The 14,289-nt window shown below is 46.0% G+C and overlaps 1 protein-coding gene across 1 annotated transcript; it reads left to right on the top strand.

The window, feature by feature from the left end:
• The first annotated feature begins 3,173 nt into the window (after nt 1-3,173).
• On the top strand, nt 3,174-12,018 carry TMEM158 (transmembrane protein 158). Its single transcript, XM_089532770.1, has one exon. It carries the CDS (start codon nt 3,544-3,546, stop codon nt 4,495-4,497), a length of 954 nt encoding a protein of 317 aa, XP_089388896.1. The 5' UTR covers nt 3,174-3,543; the 3' UTR covers nt 4,498-12,018.
• Nucleotides 12,019-14,289: the final 2,271 nt, after the last annotated feature.

Here is a 14,289-nt window from a genome sequence, read left to right as displayed (position 1 = left end):
TGGCAGCAGAGCAAACTGCAGTAGCAACTGAGGACTAGAACATGTTGCTGCAATGATATGTTTCAGTCCATTATGACCAGTTTGTGAATCATTTTTCACATTCTTCATTGTACTCTAGGGTTTATAATTGATTTATGTATTACGTATTTCTTTACTAGTCATGTTTATACACATGACTAGTCGCCTTTCCTTCAATGAGCTGACTGCAGTATACATGCCTTGGATTTTATCCTCACAACCTTGTGAAGTGGGTCAGGCTACAGGGTGACTAGCCCAATACACTATCACCCACTGAGTTTCCAGATGTGGCACTAAAATGTAGATCTCTTCTGTCCCCCAGCCTAGCACTCTCACTCCATTGCTATTGTTGTGTGCCTTCAGGCAGCGCTCCGCTCCAGGCCCCACAACAAACTCCAACTCCCAGAATTCCATAGCCTTGAGCCAGGGCAGTTAAAGTGGTGCCAGACTGAGTTATCTCTCCAGTGTGGATACAGCCTGAGTCTGGAAGCAACATCTGCTTCCTGGCCTGCATTTTTGTCTCTAGAATTTGAACCTTTCACTTCTTGGCTTCTTCAACCCTTGAAATGTGATAACCTTGTTGCTTGTTTGCTGACTGCTTGACAAACAGATTTCTCAGGAGGGACTCCCGCAGTCTGGGTGCTGGTGATTTACTGCCCTTCTCGGCACTGTCAGTTGTTTCTTCCCAGACGGCCTGTGTATGTCTTAGTTTAATAAGGACACGTGGCATTTGTGACTTATGGTGACTCTAAGGTGAATCTATCACAGAGTTTTCTGGGACTGAAAGTGTGTGACTCACCTAAGGTCACCCAGTGGGTTTCTATGGCCAAGTGAGGCATCAAATCCTGATCTCCAGAGTCCTAGTCCAATGCTCATATCACTACTACATCATAAACGTTCACTATCCTGTCAAGGTTATTTAAGCAACAGAAAAGCCACTCCTGCCTCTCATTAGGCAGCATGGCAATCTTTTAAAAACAAAAGCTCACTCAAACAAAAGGCAGATGGATATAATCCAGGGAGTCAAGGCATCTACAAAGCAGAGTTATGAAAACCATTTCAAGCACCTATGCATTTTTATATGCTATTTGCAAAGAGATGCTGAACTTTGGAACCATGGACTGAGTGAATTGTTTGCAGACCTTAAATGTGCGGCTTCTTGGCTTTATGTTGAGGGTGGCTTTTTGTAAAAGAGGTCTCTCCTGCCACTGTGGGCTGCTAAACCCACCTTGCCATCCCCTGAGGGCAGGAGTTGGTCATTTTGCTTTTCCTCCTTTTCAGGTGTGTTTCAATGAGTGTGGTTTCAAATGACGCACAGGCTGCGTTCCTACTATGATTTAAAGTGAATTGTTGGTTGGGCTATATGACCATCGTTCCCATTTGAAAGTGGTTCCGATCCTACTGTGATTGGCTTCAATCGTGATGAAGTGAGGCAAACGCAAAAAAACACACTATCTTTCTTGACACTAGTCCTTTGGCAGTTTAAATGTAAGTGGGAATGGGGCCACAGATTATCATTATAGGATGTCCTTGTCCCATCCTTCCTGTGTGATTGTGGGAAGGACTTTTGGATGATCTCACACTGATCCAAACATTGTCCTGTTCGGGAAGCGCAAGTGACCGCAATCGTGTGAAAGACTTTCATATGACATTGTGCTGATCCTGTCATTGTCCTGTCAGCGAAGGTGGAATTTTCCCATCCTTGCCCTTCATTCTGTATTAACAGAAGAATGTGTTAACACAATTCCACTTCACCGACAGTTTAATGACAGGTTCAGCCTGAATGTATGGACCTTATCACACGCAGGGCAAACGTGGTTGAAACGTCACCCAAACTTTGCGGAAGCGTTAATGGATGCTTCCTGCTATGTTCCTCTCATGGATTCATTCACAGGGAAGCCAGGAGGAGCCATTTTCTGAATAATGGGATGTCCTGTTATTCAGAAAATGGCTTCCTTGCGAATGATTCCACGACGGGAACATATCAGTTACACTTCAGAAGTGCCAGGCATGATCACATCCCTGGTGCTTCCACAACGTTCAGGTGATATTTCGACCACATTTTGCCCTGTGTGTGATAAGGTCCTATGGATGCCTTTTGTGTGATATCACTGTCATGGACAGGATAAGGACGGGAGAGGGGTCCGCTTTGCTCCATGGTCAGTTGACAAAATAATAAGGCTCCTAACATAAAGTCGAAGGCTTTCACAGCCGACATCCATCATTTTTTGTGGCTTTTCAGGGTTACGTGGCCATGCTCTGGAAGAGTTTCTTCCTGACATTTCGCCAGCCACAGATGTTGGCGCAATATCAGGGGGGGAAATCCTCTTCTAGAGCATGGCCACGTAGCCTGAAAACCCCACAAAAACCCCACAAGGCTGCTGTTGATTCCCTCAGCACCCCAATGGAGGAAAGGGAGGGGGATTTGGGGTCTTCCAGGGGAGGAGGTAGATTAACATCCTGCCCACTCCTGTGGAGATGAATAGTCTTTGTCTTTTAAGAAAGAGGGTTCCCTGAGGGGCTTGAGGGAAGGAGGCTGAGGAGGAGGAGGAGGAGGAGGGGTCTCTGTGGGAGGGCTCCCAAAGGGCGCCAGGCTCAGTCTCTGGAAGAGGAGGAGGAGGGAGGGAGGGAAGGAGAGGGAGGAGAGAAGGAGGGGAGGGGGCTCGGGGGAGACCCTTCCGTGACGAAAGAAGGGAACTCCTGATGCAGCGCAAGGCGAGGAGGCGGGAAAAAAGGGAATCCTGAGGCGAGCTCAGCCCAGCCCCTGCCTAGTCCTTGGCTGCCAGGAGAAGCGGGGCACCTCCTCTCCTTCCTTCCTTCCTTCCTTCCTTCCTCAGAGGAGCCCCTCACTCGCCAGGAGACCCCAGAAGAGGGCGAGCCAAGGCGTCCCTTTCCCTCCCGAAGAGGAGCCCCTCACTCGGCACAGAAGACGGGAGACGGGACTTGGAGGCTGGCCTTTCCCTTCCGTCTCAGAGGAGCCTTTCCCCTGCTAAGAGGGGCATGGCTGAGTAAAGCTGAGGAGGGCTCTCCTCTCCCTTCCCTCCTCAGAGGAGCCCCTCGCTCTGTCGGAGAAACGGGGCACTGAGCAGAGGCAGAAGCAGACCGGAGGGCCAAAGGGAGCCTGGCTGAAGAAGAGGGGCTCCGGGGCTGGAGGGGCTGGCCTTTCCTTCCTCCGGAGGAGCCCCTCTCTGCTGGAGGGGGGATAACGAGGGGGGCACGGCTGTGCCAAGCTGAGGAGAGGGACCCACCGCTTCCCTCTTGATTTGCCAGACTTGGAGGGCTCGCTATTCCCTTCCCTCCTCAGAGAAGCCGCTCACTCTCCAGGCGACGACGGACTCAGCCGAGGCAGAACTAGAGCTGCTGCTCCTTGCCCTCGGGGCTCCGTCTCAAGCTTCCCGGTCTTCCCTCTCTCTCTCCTTGGCTCCCTCCCTGGCTCTCTGGGGCAGGAGGGGGGTGGTCGCCATGGAGCCCCTTCGCCCCCATGGTCGCTCTCCCTCGCTCTCCCTCCGGCTCTAAGCCCATGCCATGCTGCTCCCGCTCCTGCTGGCCGCCTTGGCGCCCTCTTTCCCGGAGGAGAAGAAGCAGGGCCAGGCCCCTTTCTCCCCGACCCTCCCTCTGCCCCTGCAGCCCCTCCACAACGCCTCCTTCCCGGCCACGGACTTCTTCGCAGAGGCGGCAGCGGCGGCGGAGGGGACGAAGAGCCCGGGACCCCCGACGATGACTGCAACCAGGGCTGCCCCTTCTTCCCCCTCCTCGCCTCCTCCTCCTCCGCCTCGGCCCCCTTCTCCTCGGGAGGAGCCCCAGCCTTGCAACATCAGCGTCCAGCGGCAGATGCTGAGCTCCCTGCTGGTCCGATGGGGCCCCTGGGGCTTCCAGGCCCAGTGCGACCTGGTCCTCTTCTCCACCGGAGCCGGAGGAGGGGGAGGCGGTGGGGGCAGCGGCGGGGCCCGGCCCTCCTTCTCGGCCGCCTTCCCCCGCGTGGGACCCCCGCCTCTGGTGATCGAGCCCCTGGGGCTGGCGGCGGGGGGCTTCCAGCAGGACCTGCGCCTCTGCCTGGGCTGCACCTGGGCCCGGGGACGGCGCCTGGGCAGACTCCGGCCCCCCTCCCCGGCCCTCTTCCCTCCCTCCGCGGAGGCCCCTGCCCCCCAGCCTCCCTGGCAGCAGCAAGGCGAGCGCCTCCACTTCTGCTGCCTGGACTTCAGCCTGGAGGAGCTCAAGGGGGACCCCGGCTGGAGGATGAACCGAAAGCCCGTCGAGTCCACGCTGGTGGCCTGCTTCATGACGCTGGTCATCATCGTCTGGAGCGTGGCTGCCCTCATCTGGCCCGTCCCCATCATCGCCGGATTCCTCCCCAACGGCATGGAGCCCGGCCGCGGCGGAAGGGCGGCCAGCAACGCCAACGCCAGTGCCAATGCCGGGGCTGCAGCCGCCTCCTCCGCTGGGAACCCGCCGCCCGGGGCAGCAGGGGCCGCCAAGTGAGCCCTGGACGGACACCTCTGGCACAGGCCCCCTCCTCGGATCTCACCCCCTTCCCATCCTTCTTGTGGGCCCTGGACAGAAGGGGAGGGGTGTACTGAAACTAAAGGACAGTACTCACCCCACAAGGAAACATTGGGGGATATTTGCCCATAGGGAAACATTGGGGGATATTTGCCCCATAGGGAAACATTAGGGGATATTGGCCCCATAGGGAAACATTAGGGGATATTGGCCCCATAGGGAAACATTGGAGGGTATTGGCCCCATAGGGAAACATTAGGGGATATTGGCCCCATAGGGAAACATTGGAGGATATTTGCCCATAGGGAAACATTGGGGGATATTTGCCCATAGGGAAACATTGGGGGATATTTGCCCATAGGGAAACATTAAGGGATATTGGCCCCATAGGGAAACATTGGGGGATATTTGCCCATAGGGAAACATTGGGGGATATTGGCCCCATAGGGAAACATTGGGGGATATTTGCCCATAGGGAAACATTGGGGGATATTTGCCCATAGGGAAACATTGGGGGATATTGGCCCATAGGGAAACATTGGGGGATATTTGCCCCATAGGGAAACATTGGGGGATATAGGCCCCATAGGGAAACATTGGGGGGTATAGGCCCCATAGGGAAACATTGGGGGTATAGGCCCCATAGGGAAACATTGGGGGATATTTGCCCCATAGGGAAACATTGGGGGATATAGGCCCCATAGGGAAACATTGGGGGGTATAGGCCCCATAGGGAAACATTGGGGGGTATAGGCCCCATAGGGAAACATTGGGGGATATTTGCCCATAGGGAAACATTGGGGGATATTGGCCCCATAGGGAAACATTGGGGGATATTTGCCCATAGGGAAACATTGGGGGATATTTGCCCATAGGGAAACATTGGGGGATATTTGCCCATAGGGAAACATTGGGGGATATTTGCCCATAGGGAAACATTGGGGGATATTGGCCCCATAGGGAAACATTGGAGGGTATTGGCCCCATAGGGAAACGTTGGGGGATATTGATCCCACAGGGAAACGTTGGGGGATATAGGCCCCATAGGGAAACGTTGGGGGGTATAGGCCCCATAGGGAAACATTGGGGGGTATAGGCCCCATAGGGAAACGTTGGGGGATATAGGCCCCATAGGGAAACGTTGGGGGGTATAGGCCCCATAGGGAAACGTTGGGGGGTATAGGCCCCATAGGGAAACGTTGGGGGGTATAGGCCCCATAGGGAAACGTTGGGGGGTATAGGCCCCATAGGGAAACGTTGGGGGGTATAGGCCCCATAGGGAAACGTTGGGGGGTATAGGCCCCATAGGGAAACGTTGGGGGGTATAGGCCCCATAGGGAAACATTGGGGGGTATAGGCCCCATAGGGAAACATTGGGGGGTATAGGCCCCATAGGGAAACATTGGGGGGTATAGGCCCCATAGGGAAACATTGGGGGGTATAGGCCCCATAGGGAAACATTGGGGGGTATAGGCCCCATAGGGAAACATTGGGGGGTATAGGCCCCATAGGGAAACATTGGGGGGTATAGGCCCCATAGGGAAACATTGGGGGGTATAGGCCCCATAGGGAAACATTGGGGGGTATAGGCCCCATAGGGAAACATTGGGGGGTATAGGCCCCATAGGGAAACATTGGGGGGTATAGGCCCCATAGGGAAACATTGGGGGGTATAGGCCCCATGGGGAAACATTGGAGATGTTTCCTATAAGAAGCAAGTATTCCCCCAATGTATCTATGTGGGCAAATATTCTGCAGTGTTTCCCTATGGGCCACTACTGTCATTTGTTTTAGTACATCCCGGAAGGGACCTTGTCCGCTATCTCTCTTCTATTATTATTATTATTATTATTATTATTATTATTATTATTGGGAGAATAACATTTGAAGAAATATATTTTGTAGATGATCACTTTAAAAGCCATCTTCTTGGCGTCGACTGCAGAAGCTTGGATTTGGAAAGGTGGAAATCTAGCTGGATGGGTTCCTCGCCAATGACTCTTTTTCGAGGGGAACAAAGGTTTCCCTGCCTCTAGTTTATATATATTCTGTCCGCCCTCCACTTTTGTGGCTTTGACTTTGGCGGGTTTGATTATTTGTGGATTTGATCAATATGTTCTCTCTGGGAATCTCTGGGTGAAAGTTGACCAAAAAGTGGCTCAGGGGGACTTAGAGATTAGGAGAGAAAACCAGAGAGAAGCCTTCTCTAGCCATTTGTAGGTCCTCCAGTGTGTCTTTATGGTCAATTTCTGGCAGATGCTGGCCACAGAGTTGTGCTGGAAGACCTAGAGATTCCTAAAGAGATGTTTGTGGTTTTTCCACTTTCATGGGGATCTTGTGCCATTAACCCCAGCAAATATGGAGGGCCCACTATTTCTCATGTGCTCAAATTCAATTCTGGAAAGAAAAAGGAAAAAAAAGATGACCAAAACCTGTGTATTTGCTATATACATATACATATATATATATATATATTTACAGAAACAAAACAAAAACTCTTTTAAGTCGATATTTTAGTAAAGACCGCACACACAAAGCCAGTGCACTTTGCAGTAGCTGTTCAGCCAGAGTGCTTCTTTGTATATGAATAATATACATTGTCTTTGCAAATTTTTATTTACTAAAAGAGGAAACGTTTTGGGTGCAGGATTTAAATTTGCGCATATATATATATATATATATATATATATGAGAAAAATAGATATATTGTTCTTGGAGAACCTGGACATCACTCTTTTACAGTATGTGCGTGTTTCTTATTAGAGATATTGTGTGGTTACTATTGTAAGTCTCTTAGATTATTAATACAGATATTTTCTTTGCGCTAATAATGTCCAGGCTTTGCTTCATCTGTTTCTCTCAGAGTGGTTTTTCCAAGGTAAGGAATCAAGAGTAAATCAAATCTAGGCAGGAACAGAAGTTCATTGCCTATTTTCATGCCCCAGAAAAATGCCCACGGTGCTTGGGGAATAACAGGTCACGCTCCTTGAATCCACTTCGGCTTCTGTTTTGCTAACTCTATCAAGGTATGAATTTAAAGGCTTAATCTGTTTGGTCTGTTGACTATCATAGGGTTTTCTTAGGCAAGGAATACTCAGAGGTGATTTGGCCACTTCCTTCCTCCAAAATATAGCACCTTGTATTTGTTGGCAGCCTCTCACTCAAGTGCTAACCAAAGCGGACCTTACTTAGCTTCCAAGAGCAGACTGGATCTGGGGCTTTTAGGGGATTTAGTAGTGCAATATAGAATAAAAGCAGGGGGACATCTCTATGGCTGCATTTTATAGAGACATCCAGTGGCATGTGAATGACCTAAAGCCAAAATAAATAAATGAATCAAAATTAAATAAAAAAACGTCTTCCAGCTTGATATGAAATATTGATTCAAAGTTTCAGTGGAAAACTCGGATGGAGTTTATTTGAAACTGAATGTATGGCAAGTTCACATCTCAAATTTTGAATGTTCAGTATCATTTAGTAAACTAGACTAGGAGTGCTTAATTCACCAGCAAGTGGTGATTGGTTTTATGAGACAATCAGCTAAGCTAACAAGCAACAATTATACAATTTGTTTATGCACAAGGCGTTACCTTGTGGCTCTCCAGATGCTGCTGTGCTCACTAGGGCTGATGGAAATGGCAGTCAGTGGTATTTTAAAGTACAGGTGCTCAGTGGCTGCGTTGATCCATGTGAACACACCAGTGTCTGCTATTTTCATCTGCACCAGGGACATGTTTTTTGTAAAACATATGAATCTTATTTGCCTGTCAAAGAGCAAGCTGCATCTCAAAACCTGTGCATTTTATAGAATCATAAGAACTAGAAGAGACCGCAAAGGCCATCCAGTCCAACCCCATTCTGCCATGCAGGAACTCACAATCAAAGCACCCCTGACAGATGGCCATCCAGCCTCTGTTTAAAGACCTCCAAAGAAGGAGGCTCCAGCACTTTCTGAGGGAGTGTCTTCTATTGTCAAACAGATCTTACTGTCAGGAGGTTCTTCCTAATGTTGAGGTGGACTCTCTTTTCCCGTAGCTTGCATCCATTGTTCTGTTTGCAATGGGGATATCTCACAATAATATATTGCTTCTGGGAACCTTAATTTCTCCTTCAGCTGTGGTGCAGCTTGGTTCAGAGTTTAAAGATTAAAGGCTAGAGTGCGAGGAGATGGTGGCAAATGAAGTCATCAGTGCTGCCAGCCAAAATCTTCTAATGCTTAAACACTGGTTGCATTTCAACAACATCTGGTGCGTCACAAGTTGTCCTTGTCTGGTTGATGGAACTGAAGTTAGGAAGAAAGAGCTAAAGTTAAATGCTACTCCCCTTCCTCTCCAGCTATGGAAGTTTAAATACTGACTTGTGAGCACTCTATCCTAAATGTTGTCCTGCAGTCTGGATATGTCCTGCATATCAAAGTTGAATCAGAGAAAAAATAAGTGGGTATTTCGTGCTGATTTAGTAAAAACTTCAAAGATATAGGTGTGTTAGTCTGTGGAATCAGTATTGTAGAGAGATCTTGTAGTACCGTTGAGACAAACTAAAAGAAAGAATGAGCTTCGTAGACTTAAATCTGCTTTCTCAGATGCATTACAGTAAAGACTGTGATACAACCTTTAAACTATAGTGGCCTGCCCCAACCCTGAAAAGCTCCAGATCCCATCTTGGAAGCTAAGTAAGGTCAGGCCTGATTAGTATTTGGAAGGGGGCACCAGGGAATATCAGGTACTATAGTGGCTGATCTTGGGTGAGTCACATTCTCTCCCAGAAAACAACCATGATTTGTTCATCATAAATTGGTGAACAACTTGAAGGCACACAACAACAGCAAGCCTTCCACATATGATTTTGATTAATATGCTCCACTTTACAGGCATCACTACACCACCGCTATCTTCATTACAATATCCATCTGAGCCCTGTTGAACTGGCTAGATGCTTTGCGTTTATATTGGCAAATATATGTGCATGTACCCACTTCTGTGTGGCACAGTGTTCCAAATGAGTTGGGGCTTTGGACTACTGACAAAAGAAAAGGGTTCAGTTGATGAGAAAATTATCTTAAATGAGGCTTGTATTCTTCAGTAACCAAGTCATAATCTTCAGTCTCTCCATCAGAAGGGAGAAATGTACAAAAATCACTTATTTGCCTCTTGTACTGGGGGAATAGCATTTTGTCGTCATTCCATTTTTTACAAAAAGCCACCTAGACAAGGGTGGGCAACTGTAGCAGGTCAAGGGGCCAGTTTTCTGCTCCTGGAACTATCAGTGGCCATACAGACGGCCCAAAATTCCCCAGCCACCCAATCCAACCCAGCCCAAATGGAAACAGCTAGAAGCCTACTTCTGGATCCTGAAAAACATTTTTTAAAGATGCTAAACAATGTAGGATGCCCCTTGCAACCTACTTAAAATGTCAAGACAGGCAATTCTCTCTCTCTCTCTCTCTCTCTTGCTGTCTCTCCCCCACCCCAAAAATGGTGGTCTAGGAGTTGAAGTCTCTTGTGGGTTGGTATGTCGGCCCAGGGCCACAGTTGCCCACTCCTGATCTAAGACTGTGAGTTTAAGTGATGGAGGGCATCCAAACATTGATAATAAACTGGAATAGATTTAGGGTACAGCCCAGTTAAGTAAAATCTGGTTTAAATGGAGCCAGACAGCCCCCTTTATTTTTTGGTGGCATGCCGTTGTTGCTTGTGGTTATCTTGTGCCCACATGTCTCAGACTAACAGCCAGATTTGCTGTATGTTTGAAATTCCATTTAATTTGATAAGATCTCAGTATCAATGTATTTAGAATTGGGCTGTGAGGCTGCAGTCCTAATTATACTTGGAAATCAATACTACTGAAAACAGCAAGACTGACTTCTGACTAAACAAATGCTCTTTTTTCTATTGACATGTCAGTGTATTTACTGAATATGAGGGTTTGCTGTACTTGAAACAGGGTTTCAAGAAACAGTTATATCTAGTATTTGTGTATTTTTAATGCAGCACTATTTTAATTTTAATGTTAATCTTTAACTGGTGAATTGCATTTATGTTGGTTTGTATCCACTCTAGTAAGCAATATTGAGACTTGCTGGATCTCTTTAAAACCACAACAACAACCAAACCTGGAGATCCATTAACCAGAGCCTGTTGCAGGAGACATATCTTTCAAATTCAAGCATCCTGAGCCTAGGAATTTGTTTTCAATACCAAAACTGAAGCCAGGTCATAGTCACCCTACGCAAAAGTCCACTCTTGGTTATTCCAATCTTCCATGATATCAGTGGTATAATTTTCAGAGTTGAATAAGGGTCATTTTATTTCTTCTGTTGTTCAACAATTGGACCTCAGAGATCTTCACCAATCTACTGTACATTTCCTAAAGGTTCTCTACTAGCTCCAGATCTACCTTTTTGCTGCTGCTTGTTTACAAAGTCAAGGTGAATTGTTGCTTCAACCACACTATATTTACCGGAGGTAGGGATGTCATTGTTTCAACCACTCTTGTTGTTTTTATAAACACGGATTCTCAAAGTGTGTTAGTCAGTCACTCTGTTCATTGTGAACTTGCACTGATTTTTATCCACTGCATGTCTAAAATAGCAACAAATCTTTTGTTAAAACAAGAGCATCTTTGCTTTCCAAGCCTGATTTGAGTTAAGGGATTACTATTTCAGTACCATGAATCATAGAAACAAGGCCTTCATGTTCTATCATAATCACCACTGTAGTACTGATGTTTTGTTTCAAATGATGCCAAATAATACAAGAATGTGATTTTGCTTGAGCATAGTTTCCAGAAGTTTTGCATTTATATGTCCAAACATGTTTTATGCCAGATGGACCAAATTTCTTCAGGTCACTTCCTTCTGCTGGTGACTTTTTGTAATCTTCATTACAGGTAACCTTTAACCCATACTTTTTGTTTCATTTTAGGGTCTATTTTGAAAACCACTAAAAAGCATTCCATAGTTTTAAAAAATCTGTATCAGGACTAATACCTCCTCCCTCCAATCTTGAGAGTCATGTTGGAAGACTTAGGTTGAAATGTATATATGTCTACAGAGAAGCAACTGTTATTCACTTCAATATTCAGAATGTATGTTTAGGATTAAAATATTAGTCTACAGTTTGTAATATTCTCATGATGAAATGGACAAATTGCAAAAGTGGTCATGACTGAAACAAGGCATGTGTGGCCTACATAGCATTGGTCATTTTCTCATTGAAAATAAGAATACTTACCGTAAAATACTTACTTACTGAACTTTGAAAAACCTTGTCTTTAATGGGTTTTTCTTTGTGAAGTTAAATTATAGTTTGCTCCATACAAAACAAGGATAACATGGGGGAAAATCAGCACTTCAGTTGATAGGCCTCTTGGTGTTGCTAAGCAATGTGAAGTTAGAGAAATACAAAAGAAGAACACTAAAAGAGGATGATGATGATAATAATAATAATAAAACCCAGAATAACCGTCATTCTTTGTCTGAAAAGAATGCAGACAGGAAGAAAAGAGGCATAAAATGTAGAATAAAAGCAAAAGTGGGAAAGTTAAAAAAAAGATTATTTCAATGTTCATGATGAATCAAAGATTTTCATTGGCATAGGATGAAGAAGGCACAACCTGGGTAAGCTGAAGAATTTGTATTGGTGCTCCTTTAGGCTTTATCTGCTCCAGATTCTTCATCCACATCAATTACACTGGTCTGAAGAAGAGTGCGTTTAGACGTTACTACTGATTATGGCCTAAATCCAATTGCTAGTCCCAACTAGAGAAGACCCACTTAAGTGATGGGAACTTGGTAAGCCTACTTAGGTAGGTTCCACTGACTCAAATGGTCTGCGCTGATTGGGAGTAACAAATGGATGTAGCTAGGCTTACTGTATGTGTGAAAATATGCATGAGTAGAGAATTCCTGGATTGGGTTTCTTTGCAGGTGTTATCTGAGGATAAAAGCTTGCCATTTTTTCTTGTGTACCAGTGCTTCTCTGTCTGTTGGTGGCTCTCACCAACTTCCTCTTCTTTTATATTTGATGCAATAGATGTCTAAGTACCTGTTTCAGGCAGGACTTGTGAAAAGCAACCAGTCCCTGACTTAAGTGGGAATGCGAGTACAGTACTGTATAAGTAAAACATCAGGGATACAAGGTGTTTGTGCTGCAGAGCTCATTGGAAGACTGCCATTGTTAAGTGGGATGGATCACTCCTATTGGGCCCCCTTTCACACTACATAATTATACTGCTATACAGCCACTTTAACTGCCATGGCAACATCCTAAAGAATCCTGGGATTTGCAGTGTAGAGAGAGGTATTTAGAATTTCCAGACAGAGAGCTTTTAGTACCTCTCTACACCTCAGGATTCAATAGGATGATGCCATGGCAGTTAAAGTGACATTATAGTGCTTTAGGCCCCATACAGACAGGCCAAAATAAAGCTGCTTCAAGTCACTTTGGAGATATGCTGTTTAAATGATGCATGCACCCTAGGAGTCCGGAAGTTGTGCCAAAGCTGCGCTCCAGTCCTTAGGACTGGGTCGTGGCTTTGGTGTGGCTTCCGGACTCTAAGGATGCATGCATCATTTAAACTGCATATCTCCAAAGTGACTTGAAGCAGCTTTATTTTGGCCCATCTCTATGGAGCCATAATTGTGTAATATGAACATCCTTCACACAGACGCCAACCCTAGGCTCCTGTAACTCTGCACCTAAAACTTTTAAACCATGCCTTGGTTTATTATTTGGGTGTCCTAGGGTAGTGACAACACTGGGCCAATGGATGTTTCCTATTTTGGGTTCAGATTTGTATATGCATTACTGATTTTTCTTCAAAACTCTCAGATGAATTACAATCAGGCAAAGAGGTTAAAAAAATGCATCTCAGCCTGATTGCACATAACAGTAGCGAAGCATGGAAACTGGCTCTCTTATTTCAATTTAACAACTTGTTCCTACTTTAAAATGTCTTTGTACTCCCTCCTCAGACATTCCATCACCAGCTTTTCCTCTCTGGCTCCCAAACACACTCCAAAAAATTCAATTCTGTCTCTCATTCTGAAAGTTAAATAGCCAAGCAACATTACAATAAGGTTGGTCTGTGCCGCTCACATTCATTATGACCTGGCCAGAGTCGGTCTCTTTCAGACAAGTATGGCATTGTGATTCTACTTTATCTGCAATAGTTTCATTGCATAGAGAACCAGTATTGTGCAGTGGTTTGGGTATTGGACTAGAATGCTGGAGACCATGCTTTGAGTCTTTGCTTGGCTATGGAAACCCACTGGGTGATCTTTGCAGGTCATACTCTCTCTGCCTCGAGATGAAGAAGAAATGAAAAGATAATGTGGGAGAGGGGGAGAAGGGAAAAAATCTGAATAGAGAGATGATAGTAAAGGGGAAAGTGATAAAGGGAGAAGACAGGAGAATGATAAAAGAGGAAGGAGAGGGGGAAGGAGAGAGGGAGGTGGGAAAAAAGAAAGTCAAGAAAGGATATGACAAGAAGGATATAGGAAGAAGGTAAAGAGAGGGTAAGAGGAGGTAGAAAAGACCAGAAAGATATTGAAGGAGGAGAGAAGAACGAAAGAAGGGGAAAAAAGGAATATAAAAGAAGAGGAATGCAAGGAGACAATGAGGAGGAAGAGGAGAAAAGAAAAGAGAAAAAAAGAATGTACTAAAAGCAGTAGATTTAAGAAGAAATGGAAAGAAATAAAACTACTGTAGAATGAAATTCATAAAGAAAAAGACGAGTCAGGGTAAGATGATGTATTAGAAAGTATGAGGA

This window comes from Sceloporus occidentalis, unplaced genomic scaffold (assembly GCF_023333645.1).
Source record: "Sceloporus occidentalis isolate IW3139 unplaced genomic scaffold, rSceOcc1.0.p SCAF_7, whole genome shotgun sequence".
Lineage (NCBI taxonomy): Eukaryota > Metazoa > Chordata > Lepidosauria > Squamata > Phrynosomatidae > Sceloporus > Sceloporus occidentalis.
The sequence above is the reverse complement of the archived record's forward strand: the minus strand, read 5'-3'. Positions and strand labels throughout refer to the sequence as shown.